The sequence below is a fragment of the Bombina bombina genome, chromosome 2 (genome assembly GCF_027579735.1).
Source record: "Bombina bombina isolate aBomBom1 chromosome 2, aBomBom1.pri, whole genome shotgun sequence".
Lineage (NCBI taxonomy): Eukaryota > Metazoa > Chordata > Amphibia > Anura > Bombinatoridae > Bombina > Bombina bombina.
Window position 1 is genome coordinate 1237796851 of NC_069500.1, and position 27410 is coordinate 1237824260.

The following is a 27410-nucleotide window of genomic DNA, read 5'->3' on the forward strand; positions in this document are numbered from 1 at the left end:
GGGTTAATATGTTTATTATAGTGGCGGCGACATTCTGGCGGCAGATTAGGGGTTAATAAGTGTAGGTAGGTTGCGGCGACATTGGGGGCGGCAGATTAGGGGTTAATAAATATAATGTAGGTGTCGGCGATGTTGGGGGCAGCAGATTAGGGGTTCATAAATATATTGTAGGTGGCGGCGGTGTCCGGAGCAGCAGATTAGGGGTTAAAAATTTTATTATAGTGTTTGCGATGCGGGAGGGCCTCGGTTTAGGGGTTAATAGGTAGTTTATGGGTGTTAGTGTACTTTTTAGCACTTTAGTTATGAGTTTTATGTTACAGCGTTGTACCATAAAACTCTTAACTATTGACTTTAGAATGTGTTAGGACCAGGACCGTCTTTAACACAGGGCAAAAGGGGCAGCTGCCCAGGGCCCAGTTTCTGTTGAGGGGCCCAAGAGTCCTAAAAAAAAAAATGGTTCATTCCAGACTGCTGATTTGACATGGGAAACACACACATTCAGTCCTAATACTGTCACAGTCAAAAGTACTCTGCTTATATATATATATTTTTTTTTTTAAACTGTGCCAGACCGTGCCGGTGTCATGTGATATGCCAAGCTATTGCCATGTGCTGTTTTAGATGTGCACTGTGCAGCACTGAATGCAAAGCCCTAACTCGGCATCCAGCCATTCCCACTGCATCAGAAAAGGTCCTACTGGGGTTACCACTGTTACCAGGTAACTGTTCTGGTGGTGGGGATTGTTTCTGGGTAGGGCTGACTGTAGGCGCATGCAGCAGAAAGCTGGAGCAGCAAGCACGTGAGGATTTGAGCATCTGTGCAGCAGCATACACTGCTCTCTTCAGTCTTGAGGCTGTGTGACTCATCTCACACTGTATCCATGCAGCCTTGGACAGACAGCATCCAGTCTGCTGGTCCCCTTAGCCCTGCTCTTTCTGCTGTGGCCCTAAGATCAAATAACTGAAGTTTGTTAGGGGAACAGTGCTTTGTAGAAAGGTGTCAGTGGGAAGAATAAGTGAGTGCACACACACCCCTCCCCATGCAGCATTGTCTAGTGCAAGGTGAGCGGGAACTTGTTCCTAGCAAAGAAGTGGCATGTGCTGCTGTGGCTGATGTATAGTGTCATGCTGATACTTCACACATTAATGTAAGGTTTATTTTTATAGTTTTTGTTTTCTCTCTGTCTCAGATTTTACAGCTTCCCATAGTAGTTCTGCTGTTCCAGTCAGTAAACTTATACTGCACCTCCATGCTTCCTCCTCAGTCTTTACCTTGCTTTGCTCCTGTTGGCTGCCCTAAATCTCTTTAACCAACTAACCTCACACCAGAATCACATTCAAAAGAATATTAAATGAATCCACAGTGGAGGAATTTATATATTTATTTACTTATTAGTACTGCTTAGGTCCAGTTTCACATAATGCAATTGATTTCATTTTTTTAAATGATTAGCTCAGCAGTGGATAATCCACTGCTGGGTTAATAATAAAAAAAAATTGATTTAGGGGGCGGAGTCGACTGCCGCCATGATCAGTCGCATGTAGCTGGAGCTCCGTGCTAAATCTTACTGGGGACAAAGCAATTACATGTGAAAACTTTCTAAAACAGCGAAAAACAAACCCCTATCATTAGCACATCTGCTGGAGGCATCACATTGGAAGCGGATCGTCTGGAAATACCAAGTTAACCTAACCGATTGCATTCCGGTCTAGGCCTGAGGACTGGGCCTAACCCACAACCAACAGCAGCGTACCGCACTTCCCTATCGGAGTTGTGGAAGGCTGACAGCTTATAAGAGGAGATACTAAGGAGATCCGGACCGGCAGGCGAACGACAAACAGGCCTCAGCAGACCAAGGTAAAAAGCGTGAACTGCGCACATAATAATAAAAAAGGGGTAGCCATTTACTTACCGCACCTAAAGTGAAGACTACCTAGAGACTACTACATTTGCTATTTACCGAGTAACAACTAGCCACCCAATAAGAAACTATACCTTGTCCTAAGAATAACGCCACACATCTTAACGGACATATTTCTACCCTGCTGGGAGATAGCTTATACACAAAGCTTTGACAGACTGTGGTTTTAATCTCAATACACTAACCTAAGCACATAGGAAGACATAATCTGCATAGCAGAAGGCAGACAATAAATAAGCAATAACACGCAGCATAAATTGACACTGGGGGAAAAGGAAAATAAAGATAACAATCTAAGGTGCACAGCATGGCTGCAAGGAAGCAAAATAAAGGTGACAAAATAAACAAAAACATGTCTGCTACAACAGCCAAAATGAACACATATTTTAAAGCTCTCAGCACCTCACAAGAACAAGAGATAGATTCTGAGCAAGAAGAAAATCCACCCTCCCAAAAACCCACACTCCTTGATACAGAAAGTGAAGCACCACTCACCAGAGCAGACTTAACCCTACTTGCTTCAAAAGAAGACTTTAATACTTTACTGTTACAAGAAGAAGAAAAATTTTAAAAGAGGGCTTAGCAGCAGTCAAAAAGGATATTAGTGAAATCAATGAAAGAATTGAATATATGGAGGAGCAAACAAACGACGTGGCTAATATAGTGGATGGGCACTCCAGATGCCTCTCATTACAGGATATACAGATACAGCAACTCAAGAGCCAACTAGAAGATCTAGATAATAGGGGTAGAAGGCAGAATTTACGAATCCGTGGTGTGCCTGAGACAGTAACAGGAGATGCAATCCAGCTTTATCTACAGAAACTGTTTCAACACCTAACAAACAACCCCTCTGCTACCCCATACCAACTAGACAGAGCGCACAGGGCTCTGAGACCCAGACCAAAAGATTCTGAACCACCTAGGGATATAATCCTCAAATTTCATAAGTATCAAGATAAAGAATTGATTGCCCAAGCAGCCAGGAAAACTGCACCCATTCTTTTTGAAGGGAGGACCATCCAAGTATACGCAGATCTAAGCCCAATGACTCTGACCAACCGCCGAGAAGCAAGATTTCTAACTGAACACTTGAGAGAACACAATATTCTTTATAGATGGGGTTACCCATTTTGCCTGAAAGTTAATAAAGACAATATGATCATAACCTATAAAAGCGCTGAGGACCTGGAAGAATTCTGCAGAGCATTGCACATTCCTCTTCCTAAAATGCCGCACATACTAGAGAAAAACAACTCAGCTAAGAAGAATCCAGCGGATGTCCCTCAACCCCAACGCCCACACTAGCAGACAGTAAACCGCAAAAGACTAAGAAATGCTCCAGCTCTTCCTCATCCAGCAGTGGAAGACTGAAGGAGAAGAGATCAATAAACGATCCTGCAAGAACTCTGGTCAAAAAGGACTGGTAAATTGGTAAAAGTAATATGCACTACTATCATTTTAAGTTTCTACCTAAAGGTAATACAAAGCATAACTACCCTAAGGGATAAACCTTGAGAAAGGTATTGTTATATTATGAACTTGGGTACCTTGATGCCACAACTAATAAATAAGGCCTAGTTGCGATGATGGCGAATGTCATTGTTAAGATTGATACTTAAAGATATCACTTTAATAGACAGACCAATATCCCTTAGCTGTCTCGCTATACTGAAACCCCCAGTTACCTTAACCAAGTACCCTAGTACTTAACTTTAATTGTACCCCCAACCATTGAGCTAGTCGGGTTGAATTACAGCCTGGCTGGTATCAAGTTTTGTTTTGTTGCTAATGGTTTGCAGTTTTTTGAGTTTTATGAATTGTTTATGTTTATTATTGTTACTATCAAAATTGTTGTCATGTACTTTGTAATTCCAGATGTTATGTCTAGCAGATGCACTAGGACTCATACCAGGTTATTGGGTAAGTGGTCCATTCTCTACATAGGGAGAGATATAAAAACACTAATCAGCACACAAACATTGATGGAGGACATATATATTTCCCCTTAGCTAAAGCATTATGGCACTAAATCAAATTAAATGTTTAACTCAAAACTGCAAGGGCCTCAACTCACCTACTAAGAGGTCGGTAGCATTGTTACATTTTCATAGACTGAAGGGAGATATTATTTTTATTCAGGAGTCACATTTTGTTAAGTCAGGTGCCCCTAAATTTACATCCAGAGAATACCCCACTGGCTTTTTTAGTTCACATCCAAGCAGGAAGGTAGCGGGAGTAGGAATTATTTTACATAAGAATGCCCACTTTCACCTCCAAAATAGATACAAGGATAGGGAGGGTAGGATTATTATCTTAACGGGACTATTATTTAATACACAAGTGACTTTAGTCTGTCTATACGCACCAAATTCCCAGCAGAGGAGATTTTTAAGAAAAGCTAACAAAAAGATTTTAGAACTAGGGAAAGGGGTAATAGTTATTGGAGGTGATTTTAATATCGCATTTGAACCTCAAATTGATAGTTCCTCCGTAATGAAAAGAAAAATACGCCCAACAGTTAAGGCCTCCAGTATAATAGATTGCTTTCGCAATAATAATATGGTGGATATTTGGAGGCTACAGCATCCTCAAACAAAAGATTACACACATTACTCACACGCGCAAAAATCCTTCTCGAGAATTGATTACTTTCTCCTTGACCATAACCACATACATTTAGCAACACACACAGAGATAAGCCCGGCTGCATGGACAGACCATGCAACGGTTTCGGTGGAACTTGATTGGCACAACAGGCCTTCAAGAGCATCCTCTTGGAGGATGGATGAGTCAATCCTCCATGATCCAGAAATAATGAAAGATATACAGGCAAAAATAGAGGAATACTTCAGAATAAATAATAATACAGTAACTGGGATGGGAACCCTATGGGAGGCACACAAGGCGGTCATTAAGGGGTGTTGTATACAACATAAAGTGAGAAAAAATAGGAATAGAAATGCAGAATACCAAAAACTCACTCAGCTGCTAGTAGAAGCGGAACATGCGCATAAACTAAATCCCAGCAGCACAGATACATTAGGGAAACTCTCCAAAGCCAGGGCTGCTTTAAACACGCATCTTCAAAGAGAAGCACACAAAAAAGCACTATATCTTAAAAAAATATACTTTCATGGAGGGAATAAAGCAGGACCCTTGCTAGCTAAAGCACTGAAAAAGAAAACAGCTATAAACCATATTTATAATATTAAAGATAGGAATGGTATAGTGAAACATGGAAACCCAGAAATAGCAGAGTCGTTTAGGAACTATTACGAACATATATATAACTTGTCAAAAGAGAAGGATCCCTCCCTTCTTACGAATATACTCTCGTACCTAGATTCGGTGGACTTACCCACGATCACCTTACAACAGAGGGAGGCCCTAGACTCACCAATAACGGCTTTAGAAATAATGAAGGCTATTAAAGACCTGCCCTCAGGCAAAAGCCCAGGCCCAGACGGGTTAACCAATAAATATTATAAAACTTTTAAAGAAGAATTGATAGCCCCACTATTGTCCTTATTTCAAACATTAGATAACGGTAACCAACTTCCAACCCTAATGAAAGAAGCCCACATATCGGTTATTCCTAAACCAGGCAAAACATTAGACACACCCTCGGATTATAGACCCATCTCACTATTAAATACGGATCTAAAGATTCTAGCGAAAATACTAGCAGCCCGACTTAGCCCAATACTTCCCTCCTTAATTCATATGGACCAGACAGGATTTGTAGAGGGACGAGAAGCTAGAGATAACACTATTAGAGCTTTACAGCTGATGGAATATTCTAAATTAAATAAAATAAACACCATCTTTTTATCTACAGATGCCGAAAAGGCTTTTGATAGATTAAATTGGGAATATCTTTTCGCTACACTTAAAAAATTTGGATTTGGAGACGCCCTTATTAATAGAATACGAGCCCTATACATATCCCCAACAGCAAAGGTTAGAATTAATGGACAGTTGTCAAAAGGGTTTCAAATAGGTAACGGTACGAGACAGGGTTGCCCCCTCTCCCCTTTGCTGTTCGTTCTCAGCATAGAAACGTTAGCGGCCCGTATCAGACAAAACAATGACATCAAAGGTATCTCCCTGGGCAAGAATGAATACAAAGTGTCATTATATGCAGATGACGTCCTTTTGTCCCTAACCACACCAACTACCTCCTTGAGGGCAGTTACAGAAGAGTTTAGGATTTTTGGTGACCTCTCATATTTCTCCATAAATTACTCTAAATCGGAGATATTAAATATAAATCTCCCTTGTGCAGAACTAGGGGATTTGATGAATCATAGCCCGTATAAGTTACAAACTACTGCACTAAAATATCTTGGGATACATCTCACTCCAAATGATAGATTACTCTTCAAACTAAATTACTCCAATTTGTTTCGTTCCACCCAGACAGATCTAGATACTTGGAGGGGGGGGGGTCTTTTTCTTGGTTAGGTAGGATTCAGACATTAAGGATGACAACCCTCCCGAGAATACTATATGTAATGCAGGCTATCCCTATTAAAATCCCCACATCTCTCCTTAACAGATGGCAGGGTATGCTAAACAAATACATATGGGGGTCGATAAAACCTAGAATAAATAAAAATACACTATATAGGCCATTGATGGAAGGAGGATTAGGTTTACCATGCCTGGACACATACTATAAAGCTATAGGGCTCCAAAGAATTTTGGATTGGCATAGGAACGCACAGATCAAAGCCTGGGTAACAATAGACTCGCACATCTTAAAGACCCCAAACGTGGGAGTCCTGTGCTGGATTCCTAAGATACATAGACCGGACTCTACCAATAGATACCCACTATATGAAAACATCTTCTCTATTTGGGATAAATTGATCGCACATTCTAGCTATATCTCCACACTACGTTCACCAATGTCTCCAATTTCACCAAACGCAGAGTTTCTGGGGGGACTAGACTACACATAAGCAGGGCCCACCCGACTAGAAATTGGTCATACAACTCAGATATATAACTTGATAGCAAAGTCAAAAGTTAAGCAAAGAGGTGAGTTGGGAGATTATTTGAATGGGGCCTTCACGCATTGGCTCAAATATAAACAACTGGTACACTTGATAGAGAAATCCGAACACAGACAAGCATGGATGAGGCCATTAACACTATTCGAAACACAATGCATGACTAAGGGAACACTTAGACACACATTATCTATAGCTAAACGCATAGTGACTGCTAGTATAGGCTCGGAATTACCATCATATACTCACAACTGGCACAAAGAATTAGAGATTGAACTAGATAGCACTTCTTGGAAGCAAATTTTTCAGTCAACCAAAACTTCATCCACGTCAGCTAGAATAATAGAATTAAATTATAAAATAATGTCACGATGGTATCTCACTCCATCACGTCTGCGCAGTATTTATTCCACTGCATCTGATAGATGTTGGAGAGGGTGTGGACTAAAGGGGTCCATGTCACACATATGGTGGAGTTGCCCAAAAATCTGTTCACTATGGGAACAAATTGAATCCCTACTAAAACACCTGTTTGCCCCCAATTTCATATTGAAACCAACTATGGTTCTACTAAATTTACCAATTCCAAAAATCTGCCGAATTCGTCAGCGATTATTTCAGTTTATCCTAAACTCAGCCAAAACAGTAATAGCACGAAACTGGAAGAACCCCGCAGCCCCCACAATACAAGAATGGCTACACCATTTTGAAGAAACACTTATATTAGAAGAGTATGGATATTTTAGAACCCAAAGATTAGAGATGTTTTTAGATATTAAATTTTATTGGGACACAATAAAACAACAACACTTTAACAGTTAAGAGGAGATACAAGGGCCCAGAGTTATTGGGGTGAAGGGGTTTTCCTTCCCCCCCCCCATGTCTTAGCTCCCTTACTCTTAGAACCTCAAGAAAGAAAGTATGATGTAATCCTGGTAATATAAGTGATAATTGACAAAGGATTGATGATATAAGACAAATGATAAATGATGTCTGCTGACAGCTGAATTTACAGACGAAAATTTTTTATGTACATGACTCTCTTTTATGTTTATGTTTTGTTTTATTTGATATAATGTTGGAAAATCAATAAAAATTATTTAAAAAAAAAAAAAAAAATTGATTTAGTTGTTTTTTGGGATGTTGGGTTGGAGAGGAAAATTGCATGGGGGGGGGGGGGCCAAGAAAATTTTCGCCCAGGGTCCAGTCAATATTAAAGACGGCCCTGGGGGACTCTTGACGGGACAGACTAGTAATACCGGCGCTATGGTAGTCCTATAGAAAAAAGACTTTACGAAGTTTACGTAAGTCGTTTTGCGGTAAGGCCAAAGAAGACCTTCAAGACTCGTAATAGCAGCGGGCGTAAAAAAGCAGCATTAGGACCTCTTAACTCTGCTTTTTTTACCCTAACGCACAACTCGTAATCTAATCTAGCCGAAGGTGCCCTCGCTTATTTGCAACAGCTGATGTCTCCCTTACTGTACCAAGGCCAGGTTTATCACTTTATTTTTATGCCAACGAAATGCCCTCACTGATTTGTAACAGCTGAGGTCTCCTTTACTTTACCAATGCCAGGTTTATCACTTTATTTTACAGAACGTCTATATACTAAAATGTACGCGCCGTTTCACCGCTCTGTGGCAGAAACCAGCTGCATTCACGCTGCTGAAAAGCTCGTCTTTACATAGTAATTCATTTAAAGGTTCGTATGCTCTAAAAGAGCTTTATCGGCCAGGTCATTACGTAATTCTAAAGAAAGAATCTGCGAACCTCGAGCACTAATAAAGAAATCCACAGATCATGACAGAAAGACTTCACTGACTTCAGCTCCGTATCAGTGGCAACTCTGAGCTCTCAGTGCGTGCTGCTGGCCAGAGGCCAACGGTGGGTACGACCATTATAGATAAACGGAGGGGGAATGCAGCAAATCCTAACCACATGTATGCACATATGTTGACTTGTGCAAATTTAAAGTTTAGCAGTAGTTGAATTACTATATGATTTGGTAAATACATGCTTGCTTGTATGTTCAGTGCCCTTGCTGGTGATTAGTTCTACGTTAATTTATTGCTGGTACCCTCCTATTTTAATATGGTAGGATCCTAGCAGGGAGCGGGTGGGTCTAGCAAGCTGCGCTTCAGTTCAGCTTTGGGTTGTTAAGCAGGAGGAGCTGGCTTGGGCAGTTTGTATGAGTCGGGGAGGTTCTGGGGATTTATTTTTGATTTACATTAACCAGCGTCCAGGGCTAAAAGAAAACCAACAAAACCCACCTTTAACAATTTCCAGTTGAACAGAGACGCAGCCTCCCCCGGGCTAGTGCTGATGGGTTTGTTGTGCTTAGAACCGGGGAGCTGAGTGCACTGGGAAACATACAACTGATCCTGATATTCGGCCCTACTCCTCGACTGTCCCCGGTACTGCAAATTGCTTCATATCAACAACCTTTGCCCATTATCCCAAACGTTGTCATCGTCATCATCATTCCTACACCTAATTCCTGCATCTCTCACAATCATCCCCGCACCTGTATAATGCCTGTACCTACCTCCATTCGTGCCCCTTTAACTCATTATGTACACTTTATTGCAATTCTTTTAATAATATTTTTAAGCATTGTGTTCCTCTAAGTCATTTGGTAAACCGCCCTGAGCCGTGACTGTTCTCAGCTATACACATTGGTTTTCCTGTGCTTCTTTCATTTGCAGTTCTGCATTACTTCCTTTTCTTGTGATCATTAGCTATTCCGTTTTCCTCATCATTACCTCCTGGTCTTGTTTTCCATTGTCTTCCCTTCAGCACCCCCCTCTATTTCTCCCCCTGGTCAGAGATCAACCTTCCTCTCAACATCTGGTCAGTGATCATAATTCCTTAGATAGATGCTGTCACCCTATGCAGGGTCAGGGATTGCCTGTGGTTCCTGGCCACTTTTACCTCCTAATTACTGGACATTCGCTCCCTTGACATATCCTTCCCAAGAACTCTTCTGTAATTCCAGTTTAAATCTTATTTTTTTTACATACTAACATTACATTATGAATTGATGCATTACCTTTCATTCACATCCTCTTTAACCTTTTAAAAAAAAAAAAATTCAGATTATCAGTCTTTTTATTTCCTCAAACAATAGTTATGTATATGTCTGCTTCTGTTTGGCAACACCTGGTTTATATCAGTCATTCATCTATCAATTTCTGTTCTCCACTCAGTCTGTTGGTCAACATTTTCCTGCCATCCATCTCTTCAACACCTTTAATCAGCATTTTACTGCATTTATCTTTCATATAGTCTTTTATTTTAACACTTGAATATACGACTTCATTATAACAACAAAGTTCAACTCTATATTCAATTTAATTCCTACCCCTTTATTATTTCTCCACCCAGATCAATACCCATTTTAGTTGTGCTTTTGTAATATGTTTTTTTGTTATTGTACTCTATATGAAGAGTTTGAAATTAAAATGATTACAGTGGATTTTACAAGTTAAACTTGTATTTATTTTCTCACATAAACACACTGCTGTGTGTGTCTAATTATCTCTGTTCTTTGGTTTTGTAGGTGGTATAGGCAAATTGAGTGTTAAAAAAGGGGAAAGACCGCCAGCAACATGTCAACTGTACATACCACAGTATCAGACATCCGCACCAGGGCAGAAGGTGAGTCCAGGATGCTGTTTAAAGTTTATTTTGAGTAAAAAGGAACTACTGAGTTTCCATTGGCAAACATAAAAACAATAGTTATGTTTATAGGCCTGAAATATAAGATCAAAAATAAAACATTAATTATTCCATTCTTCTTTTGTGTTCATGATTCTTGTACCTGCGTTAACTAAGATCTTAGATTTAGTTTTTGTGTTTTACTCAAAACTTAGCATGTCCGTACTTGGCGTAACATTTTCTCAATGGACAGCGCAATTATAACCAAGCTACTCCACTCTTTCTTTTTGTTTAAAATCCACCTCCCACATCCTGCTTGCATAACAGGTATTACACACCTCCTCATGTTCAAAATCAGAGCCCAAACCTGAGATATGTATAAGATAATGTAACTGTCGGCAGAATCAGACTGATATACTTCAGAATAGTTTTCCTCTGTGAAAAGCACAACTGGGCTAAAAGAGGCTGCTTCTTGGTGGTAACTCGCCATAGAAAAAGCTACTGAGCTGTTGTCCGTTCCTGGTAAAGCGCTTCTCTCTCAGTATTCATTACATAATTTACAAACAGATTATGACAGTTTGTAAATACATGCATGTGTTCTATGCATTGTTTTGTTTATTTTATTAAAGAAAATAAAACATTGTCATGATTCAAAAAGCTTGTTCACTGCATAGCGTTTTTAAGTTCACCTGCTAGTGCTAGCTTTAATTAAAAAATAAATAAATAGTTTTAGTAGATTCTTGAGATAGTTATGTAGGCAGCATCAGTGTCTATTCTTGGATGGGTGTTGTGACCAAATAAATGGATGTGCTCTTCCTAGATAATGGAGTGCTTTGAAGTATAAAGGAGATTATGCTTTCCTTTGGTGTGGCCATTGCAATTTCTTTAATATACTATGTAAAAACAATATGGCTGTACAATACAACAGTGTTCATGGGAGTTAACGTAAAACAGTAAGGCCTAGTTTCCATTGAGGTGGTAAACCAGTTTCCAAACTTTACCACCTCAATGGAAACTAGCCGTAAGTGTTTAGTTTGTCATAAATACTCGTATTACAGAATAAGTGAATTTTCAAAAACTTACGTTCTATAAAACCTACATGCAAGCATATATAGTTTTAGCAAGTGTGAAGACATATTTAGACAGGCAAGGTTTCCTAAAATGTTGCTCTTGGCTGCTAAATTAGTATTACCAAAATATCTGTCTTTCTGTATGTATTTACAGACTTGTCCTTAAAGGGACATGGAACCCAAAAATGTTCTTTTATGATTTAGGTAGAACATACAATTTTAAACAACTTTTCTATTATCAAATTTGCTTCTTTCTCTCGGTATCATTTGTTGAAGGAGCAGTAGTGCACTACTGGTTTCTAACTGAACACATGGGTGAGACAATGACAATCAGTATATATAGGCAGCCACTAATCGGCAGCTAGAACCTAGGTTATGTGCTGCTCTTGAGCTTACCTAGAGAAACTTTCAGCAAAAGATAACAAAAGAAGAAAGCAAATTAAATAATAGAAGTAAATTGCAAAGTTGTTTAAAATTGTATTCTCTATCTGAATCATGAAAGAATAAATTTGGGTTTCATGTCCCTTTAAGTCTTACATAGTTTTGTGCATCCCTGCAAATATGCAATTAAAGGAACATAAAACAACCTATAGCAAGTATGCTAATTTAAACAGCTGACTGTGTGAGTGTAGTTACTAAATATATATATATATATATATATATATATATAAATAAAAAATGTTACCTGTTAAAGGGATAGAAAGGTCAAAATTAAAATGTGCATGAACGCACTTCAGTTTGAATTCTAAGCATTTTTGCAATATACTACAACAAAAATTCTTCCAGTAAAAGTTATGACTGTTTTTCCTGCAGCATACGCACATATCCTGTGAAGGCCTGAGCACCAGTATTTAAACACACCCCAGAGAGTCAGCAGTAGCTTGTATGATACAAATTACATTTTCAGAAGCAATGCCCACTACTGCCAGCTTCCTGAGAAGGTTTTGTGTTTGAATAGTAGTGCTCGGGCCTTTGCTAATAGAAGCATATTGCAAAAATGCTTATAATTCTAATTGAAATGCAACCATGCACATTTCACTTTGGACCTTTTCTATCGCTTTATTACAGTCTTTGAAAATGCCAAAGGCTCACCTGCTCCGGTGAATAAGAGCCTTATAGGTTGCAGGTCTCAACCAGTTGAGAGTGATGCAGCTGTAATTCATGGTAGTGTGATTTTTCTGGGCTTTGGAACAGGCAGAGATTGGCTGTACCTTTTGGCATTTTAAACACCAAGTTTGAGATTTTGACTGATGTGCTCATGCGTTTTAGAACTTACACGGTCAGATGTTTAAAGGGTGGTGCTCAGATCAGATGTTTAAATACTGGTGCTCAGGCCTTCACAGGATATGTGCGTATGCTGCAGGAAAACAGTCATAACTTTTACTAGAAAATTTTTTGTTAAAGTATATTGCAAAAATGATTAGGATTCAAAATGAAGTGAATTCATGCACATTTTAATTTTGACCTTTCTATCCCTTTAACAGGTAACATTTTATATATATTTTTTTGTTATAGGGACTTTGTTCCAATTAAATACATTGTGTGTGTGATATATATTTACTAATGTCCTTTTAGAACTCTCCCTGTTGCCTTTTAATTAGGGAAATTTCTAGACCCCCCCAATCATACACACATTTTGTTTCACTTTACTTTAAAAAAAAAAAAAAGCCACAGTTAACCAACAGATCTAAATATCTCTGTATAGTATAACAAACAGTTTGATCTGCTTTGTGCCGAATGGATCATATTTAACTTAATGGGTTAAATTATGATCCTTTATGGTCTGTCGCAGTGCAGGGGCTGCTTCACTCAAAGGTCCCTTAAAACAGAATGAATTGCGATACAATAGCAAGAGCCTGTTGTTCAGAGTGACAGATCTAATTTATAACAGATATGTACTCGCCGCTTTTCTGCCCACTGTTCATGAATGAGTACTGGACTGGGAAATATAAACAAGGCATCTGGAGGGCAGTAGGTATTCTGTATACAAAAAGATGAGACAACCCGTTTCTGTGTCATAACTGTTGCTACTCTTTTGTACCACTCAGTTCTTTAACATTTGTAGTGGTAATAACATAATAACGCAGGTGCTGAGCATCTTATCAGTTGCATTTTTATTTCTTCTCTTATTTATAATAAATATGTTCTTTAGAACAGATTTTGTCCAACCATTTAAAGGTTTATTACATTTTCACTGAAAAGATGATCTTTAACCCATTGGATGCCCGAGAGGGCTGAGATGTAGCATGTAGTAGTGAATTGCTGCCTTGTTTACAATGTATTACTGACTTGATTTTTTTGGAACAAGAAAGGGTAATCCAGGGTGCATTAAAGGGACATGAAACCCCCAAATTTTCTTTCCTGGTTTATGCAGAGCATACAATAAAAAAATAAAAAAAAGTTTCTAGTTTATTAATATCAAATTTGCATTGTTCTCCTGATATTGTTTGTTGAAGAAGATACCTAGGTAGGCAGTGTGCACTTGTCTAGAGTATTGTATTTGACAGACTGCTGCCATCTAGTGCTTTTGTAACATTGTTTAAATCATTCTTTACATGTGCATTCTTCTTAACCTACTTATCTGATTTTCAATTAAGGATGCAAAAAAATAAAGTAATTTTAATAATTTTAAATAAATTTTAATTTTTTTTTCTTTTTTAAATTTTACACTCTTAATCATGAAAGAAATGTTTTGGGTTTCATGTCCCTTTAATGCATGAATACAGCTATGCAAAAACACACATTACGTGAGTAATTATATATGGTCCTGTGCAACCCGCTATAATGGTATTTCTATGAGAATATCTAGTGACAGCATGCAGGCTGCATCACACTGGTAGACAAGAGCACAAAAGTCTCCTAGAGTTTATTTTTTAATTCAATAATAATATAATGTTCTAATGATTGTTTCATCAGCCATGTCCTGTTATAAGGAATGTTTGCTAGTACAAGAATCGTAATATAAGGCACATTAAAGTGACATCACACACCATGCAATTACAAGACTCTTCCGTAATCATGCAAAAATAAACATAATGGACGAGTGAGAGGTTTATCCTGGAGGAGCCAATCAGGACATGTTGCTTGAGTTGACTAGCCTTGCCCATACGATTTTGTTAATAAGCCATTCATTTTTCAGAATATTATTGGCTCTGCTGAAGCCAATTAGAGATAGATACGGGGCAGGGTTAGCCTTGTGAAGTCTGTAGTGTGCACTTTCTGTTCACAGAACTGGAAAAACCACAATTTTATGTTAAATTCTTAAGGTGTTAATGACCCTTTAAAATCCTCTAGGTAGGTAACAACATTATTCATTAGAAGACTGGCCACTTTTTCAATTCCTGACTTTAAGGAACAGTAAACCCCTTGAGATTGTAATATCAAATGTTTAATTATGCACCGTAAGCAATTGTGCAATATGGTTTCATTATTTATTTTTTCTCCTTTTCATGTAATTTATAGGGACATTCCAGCCAAAATTGGAATACACATGGATACATTTCAGATTTGAATATAAGCATTTTTGTAATATTCATGTGTTGGCAAAAATGCTTCTAATAAAAGCTATAGCTGTTTCAAATTTGTATCTAAGTATGCAGCGTGCACCAGCATTTTAAACACAGCACTTGCTCAGAGGGCCTAAAGTGCTTGAACCATCTGGTAACGACTCAATTTGTTAATTGCTGACATACTACAAGCCCCACTGGTGCTCTGAGCAGCTGCAGCACTTAAAATGCTGGTGCACTGAGAATATCTAGCTATACTTCACATGCACGTGCAGAGAAAAATGTTAACAGTTATAACTTTTTATAGAAGCATTTTTGCCTATACATGTATATTGGAAATATGTTTCAATTCAAAGATATGAATCATCTATGTGCATTTAAATTTTCACCGGAATGTCCCTTTAACTCTGGAAATTGTTTTCTTATTCTCAAAACAAAGTCAAAATTGAAATGTGCATAGGTTCGTTTCCAATTTAAATTAAAACATTTTTGCAATATAATTCCATTAGCAAAAATGATTTCAGTAAATATGCACATATGCTGTGAGGGACCGTGCACTAATATTAAAATAACACACCTCTGAGAGTCGGCGGTAGCTTGTATGATACAAATGAAAGTCTTCATGACTAGAGGGACGTGGGAAATAACCTCATTATTATGCTTATAAAATGTATTTAGTGTTTAATGTCTCTTTAACAATAATGTGTACTATAAATGTTTTATTAAGCATTTTATACTGGAAGATGCCGGCCGTATGCAGGTAACCCAGTAGTCACTAACCTAGGTGCAGACCATTTTGTCAGGTGCCACAGGCACCCTGTTGCATTGATTTGTCAAGCCATATACTAGTTGTTCCAATTTAAATGACTATTATATACAGTATAGAAATCATTTGCAGTATCTAGATGGTTAGTCCTTATATAGTGATGAAAATGAGCATGTCTGAAGGGAGATCAAAAACCTCAGACTGTGTCCTCATGCACATTGAATATTTAGCTGCTTAGGGTAGGATGAAAGTACAAAAATATAAAAAAAATCACTCCTGCTATAGCTTCATGTCTGCAGGTTTTCTTAAGTGTTAAATCAGAATTTGAATAAGTGATGTATGCTTTTCGCAGCAGAGGGTTCATTTTAATCATGTGTTTTTGGTACAGAACAGAGTTGTTCAGTCTAAGGCCTGGGTGCACAATGTTGCAATATATTGCTTTGTACGCCACTTCCCTTCATACAATGGTCCACTGTCTCTCTCCTTTTGTAACCCTCAGTAATACTGGCTTATATTTGTGACAGCTATTATGTATGGTTCTGGTTATATGAAACTTTAATTAGCAAAACAATAGCTCATTTTAAAATTTGTATGTAGAGAAGAATATACTTTTGTTAATATTTAAATGGAAATATTTGTTTGTCTGTTTCTTGTGTTGGCAAAAGTTGTTGGAAAAAATAGGATGTTCCTGGTATATAGGTAATCAGATTATCTGCAACATAGTTCTATAAAGGGCCAGGCTAAAAGTGTCCGTTTTAATAAATTACACTTCAAGTTTAAAGGATTCCAAAACTTTTTTTTTTTTTTTGTAGAACCGGAATACAAATTTCACATAGCAATCAATATCATATCATTAAACAAATACTTTTACACTCCAACAAAGCAGCAATACATTTTAAAATATCATTTTTATTTTCAATGATTACCTCACTCAATCCAACCCTCAAATATGGGCTGTAATAGCGGAAAAGCAATCTCCAATCAGATGCCGATTTTATGCATATGATTATGTAATAAATTTTTCCCACTGCGCATGCGTACTCCGATCGTGAACCTCGCGCAAACGCATATCCAGCCCTTGATGCCGAGATTACCCACATAATGTCAATGGAATCTCGCAAGTGACGTAAAGGATGACGGTTTAGAAGGCTAGCGCATGCGCATTGCGGCAATCTTTCGCCCTTTTTCAGAACCTGGGTTATCTGTGTATTCACCTAGGGCAACGCATATCCGGCGGTGGAAGGTAGCGCATGCGCATTGCAGCAATCTTCCGCCATTTTCATAACCTGGGTTATCATTGTGGATTCGCCTAGGGCAAAGCATACCCGGCGGTGGGTTTGGAAATCGGCTAATTTTAAGAATATGATTACTACTAAATGGTAGAAATTTGAACCGGAATGTAAATTACAAACTGCTATAAAATTTATTCATTTTGAGATTACTGATAGCTTTTTTGGGGGGTTTAGTGTCCCTTTAAGGGAAGCTGTGAATGTTTGTGAATCTTTTGATGCTACAGCTTTCTGTTTGCAATTATGTAAACTTAGTGAAATGTTTTGTAACAAATGGCAGCATTTAAAAACAGCCATTTTTTTAATTATCTGTGTAGAACAATGTTTCTCAACCTTTTTGTATCACGTATCCAACAGGCATACAGATGTTTTTCTGTTTAGGATTTTTATTTTAAAATCCATTTTTTTAAGGGATATGAAACTCACATTTTTTTCTTTCCTGATTCAGATAGAGCATGCCATTTTAAGGAACTTTCTAATTTACTCCTATTATCATTTTTCTTGGCATCTTTATTTGAAAAACCAGCAATGTAAGCTTAGAAGCTGGCACATTTTTGGTTCAGCATCCTGGGTAGCGCTTGCAGATTGGTGGCTAGATTTAGTAACCAATCAGTGAGTTACTACCCAGGTGCAGAAACAAAAATGTAACGGCTCCTAAGTCTACATTCATGTTACTACATCTAACCTCATCACTTACACAGCTTATTTCATTGTGGCATACTTGGGTATATAACACTTTACTTGGCATGTTTTCCTTGTGATATTTCAATGAGATCCTATATCTGGCACGTGTCTCTGTGATACTTTGTCACAATACTATACACTTTCCCTGTGGCACAACTCCAATCCTCAAATGTCACTAATTAGCCAGATTCTATGGATTTCCCTGCTAATTCCAATTTCTGATACAGCTAATGTAAACAGTCAATGTGTCAGGGCAAAACATAACAAAAGGTTAAAGTGATGGTAAACTCCGTTATTGGTAACTGACAGATTTCGATTATTTAATACAATATCTATTAAACCGCATTAACATTTCCAGTGTTTTATATGCACTTTTATTAAAATGTATACATATTCACAAACCGTTGTAGCGCCGCATAGCTCCGCCCCTCTTTGTTTCCCTGAATTAACTGGATGCTTATCTTGTCTCCACCCTCTCTGCACGTCAGAGAATTTGCTCGCTTCTGACACCATTTTTAACGCATGCACATTGGTGAGAATGACGTATACCAAGTCACGAGATTCAATGTTTACTTGGTTCAGTGTGAATTAAAAATTTCATGTGATATTGTGTGAGAGAGATCTGTCCCTTTATAAAACTAGCATTCATTGACAATTCTGACAAATAATTACATTTATTTATAACTATAAATAATAAACAATATGATTTTTTTTATAGTTGTGTAATTTTCATAAATTTACATTAGTTCATTTATATTTCAATATAAAGTTAAAATTTTAAGCAAAGATTATTAAATATATATTTCATTTTTAAATTGCCTCAAACTTTGTTTCATATCATCACAAAATAATATATATATTATTTATATTCCTTTTTTAAATCTAAAATAATAATATACTATCAATTGTTTGAAAATAGTTATTGATGAAAATACATGAAAACAATATTACATTTTCTGTTGCAAAGAATTTTGTCTACATTTGGAAAAATCAAATACATTGTGAAATAGAATACAGCTATGTACTTACTGGCACTGTTCCAATTAAACAATGAATCGCTTTAGAATACTACACAATTCACTGTTTACTTTTGCGTGCCGTGTGTAAAGTGACAACACATGCACGCACAAAATCATCGCTGGATTAAAACGCTCCTGATTGGCTGGGGGTATTGGTAGAATAATGCGATACTGCGCATGGTCAAAGCGGACTGCATAGAAGTAAGCCGTGACAGGCTTGCTGATTGATCAAAATATATAAACAATGGATATGATGTCACAGGGGGCTGGAGATATAACACATAATACGGACTAATTACAATATTTATAAGTTATTCGTAATATATTGCATTATATGAAATTTGGTGTGTAAATTTTAATGTAATCGAACAAGATTATTCCTATAATCTATTAATATGGAGTTTACCATCCCTTTTAAGCCTCTGAGTACCCCTTACCAAAGCCCCACATACCCCCCAGGGCTACATGCTCCCCAGGTTGAGAAACAAGGGTGTAGAACAGTATTACAAATTGGGCTTTATTCACTGAGAAAATACCTCACTTTTCAGTTATTGATTATTACCTAATACTTTTGGTACTTTATAGAATTTAAAAATACAGCAAACTCAAAATTGTAATTCCACAATAAAAAAACAGCAAACTTTATAGTATAACTTTGTTTCATTGCCTCTGTTTAATCTGATTTCAAATACTTGACTCTGCTAAATGCCACACAGCAACTACTTGCTTGGTGCAGGAGCTGTTTATATCAGTCCATAATTGCCCGAGGAGATAAGGTAAAAAAAAATTAAAAAATCAAAACTTTTTTAAGGGGCATGCCATGGACTCCATATCTATGCCTACTTTGCTAACATAAGCAGTTTTAACTGCTTTTAGGTGCTTTGTGATGCAGTGCTCAATTGCTAAAATATACTATGCATTTGTTACTGATAAAATCACTGCATCATTTTTACTGCTGGCAGTCAGAGGGGTAAAATTAACTGCTTTTTGTGCGTTCTCAGCATCCGAGGCAAAAACACTACTTTTCCATTTTTAAATATAGATCTGTCCTATCCTTAAAAAGGCACTTAAGTCTAGGGTAGTGCCTGTGGCAGAGTTTAGGAAGAGGTGCCATTGCCCATTTATTTCCCCCCTCCTCTTCACAGTAAGATCGTCCAGTATTTTTTGCAGGACAGCTAGCAACCCTGCACCATGCAGACACGTACCAATATGTGTTCAGTCGTGTGGTGCTGTCATATACCAGTGTTATTATTTAGACCAGAAAGATACAGATGTTGTCTGAAGTGCTTTCTTCTACCTCTCTGCTAGTATATGTTTTTAAAAGCTCTTTCCTAGTTCAGACACCTACTGTCAGATTGTAGAGCTCCATTGACGCCTTCAGACTTTAGGTTCTGTAACAGGCTGCAAGTAATGTGAAAATGCCCTGGTATTCACCTATTACTTCCTGACATGGGGCTCCATTTACCAAGCTGTGGGCGCATCTCTCTACCACCTGACAATCGGGCAGCATTGTGCTTCTGCATTGATAAATACAGGCAGCTGCAAGCTTGTCATATTCACAGACAGGTTACCTTGTTGATTGCAGTGTATTAGGTGACAACTTGTCAAGGAATGCTAAACTTCAAAAATGTTATGTATCTATTTTATTAATTTCATTAATATGATTAATAGTTTTTTACTAAAGGACATTTATTATATAAAATTAAAATGCTCTGATTCATAAGTTTAATGTATTGTACTAGCTATGCTTAAAGGTACATGAAACCCAAAATTTTTCTTTTGTGATTTAGAAAGGGCATGTCATTTTAACCCTTTAAGGACACAGCTTTCAGTTTGCTCAATTGTTTTATGACGGAAAAATTCCGTCATATGTCCTTAAGAGGTTAAACAACTTTCTTATTTACTTCTATTATCTAATTTGCTTCATTCTCTTGATATCACTTGCGGAAAAGCATATCTAAATATGCTCAGTAGCTGCTGATTGGTTACTGCACATAGAGGCCTTGTGTGATTGGCTCACACATGTACATCACTATTTCTTCAACAAAGGATATCTAAAGAATTGAGCAAATTAGATAATAGAAGTAAATTGGAAAGTTGTTTAAAATTACATGCCCTATCTGAATAATGAAAGTTTAATTTTGACTAGACTGTCCCTTTAACCCCTGCAAAAAAGCAAAGCACATAGCTAAAGTCCTCTTACACACCATAGTCTATTGCAGCTCCTGAGTAGAGCAAGGAGCGGCATACTCATGTAGCCACCAATCACTCTCCAGCTCCCACAGCTCCTGAGTGAGAGAAGGTTAAACACATAGGAAGGGAAATTATTGCAAAATGAAAATTGTGTTTGAAAACAATCTATTTTACTTTTTTCTTCCTTCTGCTAGACCCCTGCATCAAGCATCTGAAATGCCACTCATGTTGCAACACCCCCTGCCCAATAGACACCAATAAGGGCATTCTACCACTAATATACTATGGAGACCAAGCATTCTTAGGTTGCACATGCTCAGTAGCACTTTGAAATTGAGTGTCCTTTTGTCTTATGATGATTACATACTGTTATGTATATAGGTTATTATGGAAATCTTTAATTACATAATTTTTATTTGTTGTAAACTTTCAATCTCAGTCTGTTTTTGATGGTACAATATGACTCCTTTTTCTGATGACCCATACTTGTCTTGTATCTATATTAGTCTTATAAACAAATAATATGCACACTCACATAATGCAGCTTTCCTCCCTGTTGCTCTGGTCTGGATGTCTTAGTATACATTGATGTAAAATCAATAGTGCATTAATATTGTATTCATTCAGACAGTGTGCCACATCCACAATATTGTTTTATCTATGCTTATTTATTAGACAATTGGATTACTTCCTCTTGCAAACCACATATACACTGAGTTGCCTTCCAGCTGTGTTATGCAGCAGTGGAAGACAAACCTCTATTGTCTCTGTACATCTCTGCTACATTTCACTGTTCTGCTTACCTACCTGGGAAATCCATAACGCACCAGCACATTATTTGATTTCGCGTTTGCCTGTGTACTTTATTTTACCGGAGTAAATAATGCATGCTAATGTGAAGAAATGAAATATAACCTTGTAAAGAGAAAGTACTTAGGTTTGCAAACGGTTTTATGAAATGTTGACTATCTGCTGCTGATGTGCTGCTGTATTCTGGAACTTGGGTATTCAATCTTCTTACTAGTAGCAAGTGATACATTTGTGACTGCTTTTTGTGTTTTTGTTATATTTTTTTATTATTATTTAAACAATGGCTTTAGTAATAAACATTAAAGGACCAGTCAACACTGTATATTTGCATAATCAACAAATACAAGATAACAAGACAATGCAATAGCACTAGTCTGAACTTCAAATGAGTAGTAGATTTTTTTTTTCTGACTATTTTAAAAGTTATGTCTTTTTCCACTCCCCCTGTAACATGTGACAGCCATCAGCCAATCACAAATGCATACACGTACCATGTGACAGCAATCAGCCATTCACAAATGCATACACCCTTATTATTGCACATGCTCAGTAGGAGCTGGTGACTCAAAAAGTTTAAATATAAAAAGACTGTGCACATTTAGTCAATGGAAGTAAATTAGAAAGTTGTTTAAAATTGCTGCTCTATCTGATTAATGAAAGGTTAATTTTGATTGAGTGTTCCCTTAAATCAATGTGGAAATCGAAATTAAAGTTTCATGATTCAGAGAGAGATTATTTACCTCCATATTATCTTTTTATTGGTCTCCTTGGTTGAAGCTTGGTCTTATTCTGTGAGTGTATACAAATAGATAAAATAGATTTAGGAGCATGCACATGTCATGAGCACTATATTGCAGCAGTGTGTGTAGCAATCTTATACAAACAACCTGTAGACAGAGGCTACCACAGGGAGTAACAGCAGGAAATACACAGCTCAGTCTTTCCTTATTATTACTCTCCTATGTCTCCTATGCAAAGATAAATGCACTGACATTTTTAGTTAAACAGTCTTTATTATTAAGTAATGCTTCTAACTATACAGCACTAGCTTGGCTTACTATAGAGGTTTTCCATTAAGTGACTTAACTTACTACTATAAATCTCCTTTTACCAGTTACTTGTATAACATTACATAGTGTGTAAGACATGCATTTATTAGTGCCTACTTCAGTATGCCCTCATAGAAATGGACTCTGTTTCTGTCATTCTATCTGAATAATGAATGTCTTATTTTGGCCTTTGTCTCTTTAGGTACATTGGGGTGATAATTGATTTTCTTCCATTTGACCTTAATGACTGAAATGTTTAACCCTCATCTACCCAATTGTAAAGCAGATCTGTGTCTATAGAACAGTTAAAATTCATCCTGACTTGATCTTGTGCATCTTGACAGGAAGCTGAATCCGTGTGAAATTTGAAACTGAGTGTGATGCAAATGTGTTCCAGGCTAAGTCAGTAAGCCTGAGTATTAGTTCCTGAAGAAACTCTGAAGTACAATATTGTCTATTTTAGTTTTAATTTTTTTTTTTAATAGTTTTAATTAATAGCAGTTTCCTGTATGGTTCCTCATGTGACAAGGTTAGGCACTCCTGTTGTGCATATCAGTGTTCTGTTATGGTAGTTTGTTTGTCCTTTAGCTTTTGTCACATTGCCATCATTAGTACTTATTAATAGCTGTCCAGGAGGTAAGCAACCTATTTAAAGCAGCAGATAATGTTTAGTGCATTCACTGTAAATTAATATACTGCCAAGCTTTGTAATTTTGAGATCATGTTGAAATGAACTGTTTTTTATAAAACTGTTCCCTCACCTCAGCTTTTATACTATGAAGCATTCGTATAATTTTTGCTTTTTGTTATAGAAACTCATAGACGAAAGAGCAATGTCATTTCTGTCCTGCTTTACTTTTTCACAGTTCTACAATGTCTTGTTATCTTGAACACAGTGAATTCCTCTACTTTGCTCGTTTGCCAGATAAGATAAACCTGCTTCTGGCTGCGGATCAGGAAAGACTTGCACGCTCACACATAAGGTTTCCTATATTCTTACAAACATATTATACACATCCTGTAGATTGTAAGCTCTTCAGTGAGGGACCCACCTCCTTCTGTACTAAAGGAACACCAGATCATTTTCATTTTGCTCTTTAATCTGTTAGAGTATTTTGTTATGGCAAAATTTCATATAACTGTTTAACCGCTGCAAATGGGTTAAACACATAGTAAGCTCCAGAGCAGCAATGCGGATTGTGCTAAAAACAGTAAACCACATGCTTCTTTTCTTGCTAAATGAACACTTAGAAATCCTCAGTGTGGCCACTGCCCACAGCTAGATAAGCAAGCAGACTTTGCAGAACTTAGGTTCCATTGTCGCATTCATTTTGCATCAGATACCCTCTGAACATGGTCAATAAACTGATTGCAGCTAGATTAGTTATTTCCTAGCAACACTTTACAGGAAGGCAATATGGCAGTTTTTCCTTTGATAACCTTAGCCCTCTTGTGGGACCTTGATAGGAAATAATTGAAAACTACTGAAATTAAATAATAATAAAAAGTATTAGTATTCTTTTCTCTATCTATCTAGTTGACAGAGATATGCCACAGTCAATTATGAGAATATTCAACCAGTCTCTAAGCACTAGGGGGGATAATGGTTATATCCATCTTTAGTTTTTTTTCTTTACCTGCTAGCTATATTTTAGGAATACAATATATTCCAGTAATCCTGATGTAAGGAATAAATAGCACAACTAGTTGGTTCTGATTTAATACATACTTTTCTTCCTAGCTATAATCTGGATAAATGTGTATGATATTCTAAATGAATCTTTAACATGTGTCAAACATATGTGTACATTTTCCTCATATTTATATAGGTATATTCTAATGTATATATACATGTATCCATGTTTATGTAAGCGTTATTTGGTCATACTGAGTCCCACATATCTAAAGCAAGTGTCTTAACAGTATATTTTTTATGTCTTTACTGAAATGATAAGTATATATATCTTTTGCTTCTTTAGCTTTTTTGCTACTGGACAAACTAGCATTAGGTCCATTTAACTTGCAAATATTGTTTGTCATATATACTTAACATTTATCTATGTATTCCAGTCCCTACACATCTACAGATTCATTTCTAAGTGTCTATAATTAATACCAGCAAATAATGAGTTAATTTATGTGAGCTACTGGATTCTCCAATAGGAGAAGACCAGGCAGTTTAAAAGCCTAACATTGGCAGTTAGTTTTTAGGTTTATGACTACGGTCCTAGTGACCGAAACCGGTCAAACTTTTTTGCACATTTTTTACTCTATAGGATCACTCCTGTGTTTTATGGATTTACCCTGAAATAAAGTTTTTCTACTTTTTAAATCTCTTCTTTGCACTGTGTCTACTTCAAGAGCGCAAAGCACACAAACCGCTGTTTTTTTCTACAATAAAGGATGATGTACCTGCCAATTTAGTACAAGAAAAGCACAGGTAATGGAAATGTATAGGTCCCTTTTGTTTGTCATGTGAATGAGTAGGTTGATATACTGTCAATTTGGTGTATTTGTATCAGTGCATTTGGTAGATTGGTGTTACAGACCATTTTTTTGCCAGACCTAGGCAGTGGTTTTCAGAAGCCATCCTTGCATTCCTATAGTCCCAGCTGTGTCAGTAATGGACCTACTCAACAGAGGGCCCCCAAAGGTAACCCAGTAGTAAGCAATAGTAATGATATAAATTACTGCTCAACAGAGGGCCCCCAAAGGTAACCCAGTAGTAAGTAATAGTAATGATATAAATTACTGCTCAACAGAGGGCCCCCAAAGGTAACCCAGTAGTAAGTAATAGTAATGATATAAATTACTACTCAACAGAGGGCCCCCAAAGGTAACCCAGTAGTAAGCAATAGTAATGATATAAATTACTGCTCCACAGAGGGCCCCCAAAGGTAACCCAGTAGTAAGTAATAGTAAAAATAATATACATTGCTACTCAACAGAGCCCCCCCCCATGGTAACTCAGTACTATAGTAAGGAATAGTAATATATATTACTACTCAACAGAGGCACCCCCCAAAGGTAACTCGGTAGTAAACAATATTAATGATATAAATTACTGCTCAGAGGGCCCCCAATGGCAACTCTGTAGTAAGCAATATTAAAGGGGCAGTAAACCTAAAAAATAAATGTTATATAGTTCAGCACATAATGCAGCATTATATAACATTATCTTAGCGCTAACTTTATATGCATCAAAATATTGCTGCAATATTTTGTTATAATTTACAATTTTACAGACCGCCACTCCTTGCTCTACTGAGCGGGTCTGTTTTTTTTCTAAGCGCATCTGGGCACGCTGACTACTCACAGCCGGCCCGATCGTGCCATTAAACTAAATGTAGCTCTCTCCAGATACCAGACCGAGCTACATTTAGTTTAATGGCGCGATCGGACCGGCTGTGAGTAAACAGTGTGCCCAGAAGTGCTTAGAAAAAAAAAGACCCGCTCAGTAGAGCAAGGAGTGGCGATCTGTAAAATTTTATATTATAATAAAATATTGCAGCAATATTTTGATGTATAAAGTTAGAGCTAAGATAATGTTATATAAATCTGCACTATGTGCTGAACTATATAACATTTATTTTTTAGGTTTACTGCCCCTTTAATAATATACATTACTACTCAACAGAGACCCCCCCCCAAGGTAACTCAGTAGTAAACTATAGTAATAATACAGGGAGTGCAGAATTATTAGGCAAGTTGTATTTTTGAGGATTAATTTTATTATTGAACAACAACAATGTTCTCAATGAACACAAAAAACTCTAATATCAAAGCTGAATAGTTTTGGAAGTAGTTTTTAGTTTGTTTTTAGTTATAGCTATTTTAGGGGGATATCTGTGTGTGCAGGTGACTGTTACTGTGCATAATTATTAGGCAACTTAACACAAAACAAATATATACCCATTTCAATTATTTATTTTTACCAGTGAAACCAATAGAACATCTCAACATTCACAAATATACATTTCTGACATTCAAAAACAAAACAAAAACAAATCAGTGACCAATATAGCCACCTTTCTTTGCAAGGACACTCAAAAGCCTGCCATCCATGGATTCTGTCAGTGTTTTGATCTGTTCACCATCAACATTGCGTGCAGCAGCAACCACAGCCTCCCAGACACTGTTCAGAGAGGTGTACTGTTTTCCCTCCTTGTAAATCTCACATTTGATGATGGACCACAGGTTCTCAATGGGGTTCAGATCAGGTGAACAAGGAGGCCATGTCATTAGATTTTCTTCTTTTATACCCTTTCTTGCCAGCCACGCTGTGGAGTACTTGGACACGTGTGATGGAGCATTGTCCTGCATGAAAATCATGTTTCTCCAACATTGGTGTGTCCGGTCCACGGCGTCATCCATAACTTGTGGGAATATCTCTTCCCCAACAGGAAATGGCAAAGAGTACAGCAAAA

At 37.2% G+C, this 27410-nt stretch overlaps 1 protein-coding gene across 2 annotated transcripts in view; it reads left to right on the top strand.

Annotated features, from left to right (window-relative positions):
- Nucleotides 1–9098: 9098 nt before the first annotated feature.
- Nucleotides 9099–27410, top strand: part of ATP8A1 (ATPase phospholipid transporting 8A1) — a 608814-nt gene continuing 590502 nt past the window's right edge. For both annotated transcript variants that reach the window (XM_053704008.1, XM_053704009.1), the window contains exons 1-2: nt 9099–9354; nt 10500–10597. In XM_053704008.1, coding sequence (XP_053559983.1) covers nt 10549–10597 — 49 coding nt within the window. In that variant the 5' untranslated portion in view covers nt 9099–9354; nt 10500–10548. The remainder of the gene's footprint in view (nt 9355–10499; nt 10598–27410) is intronic.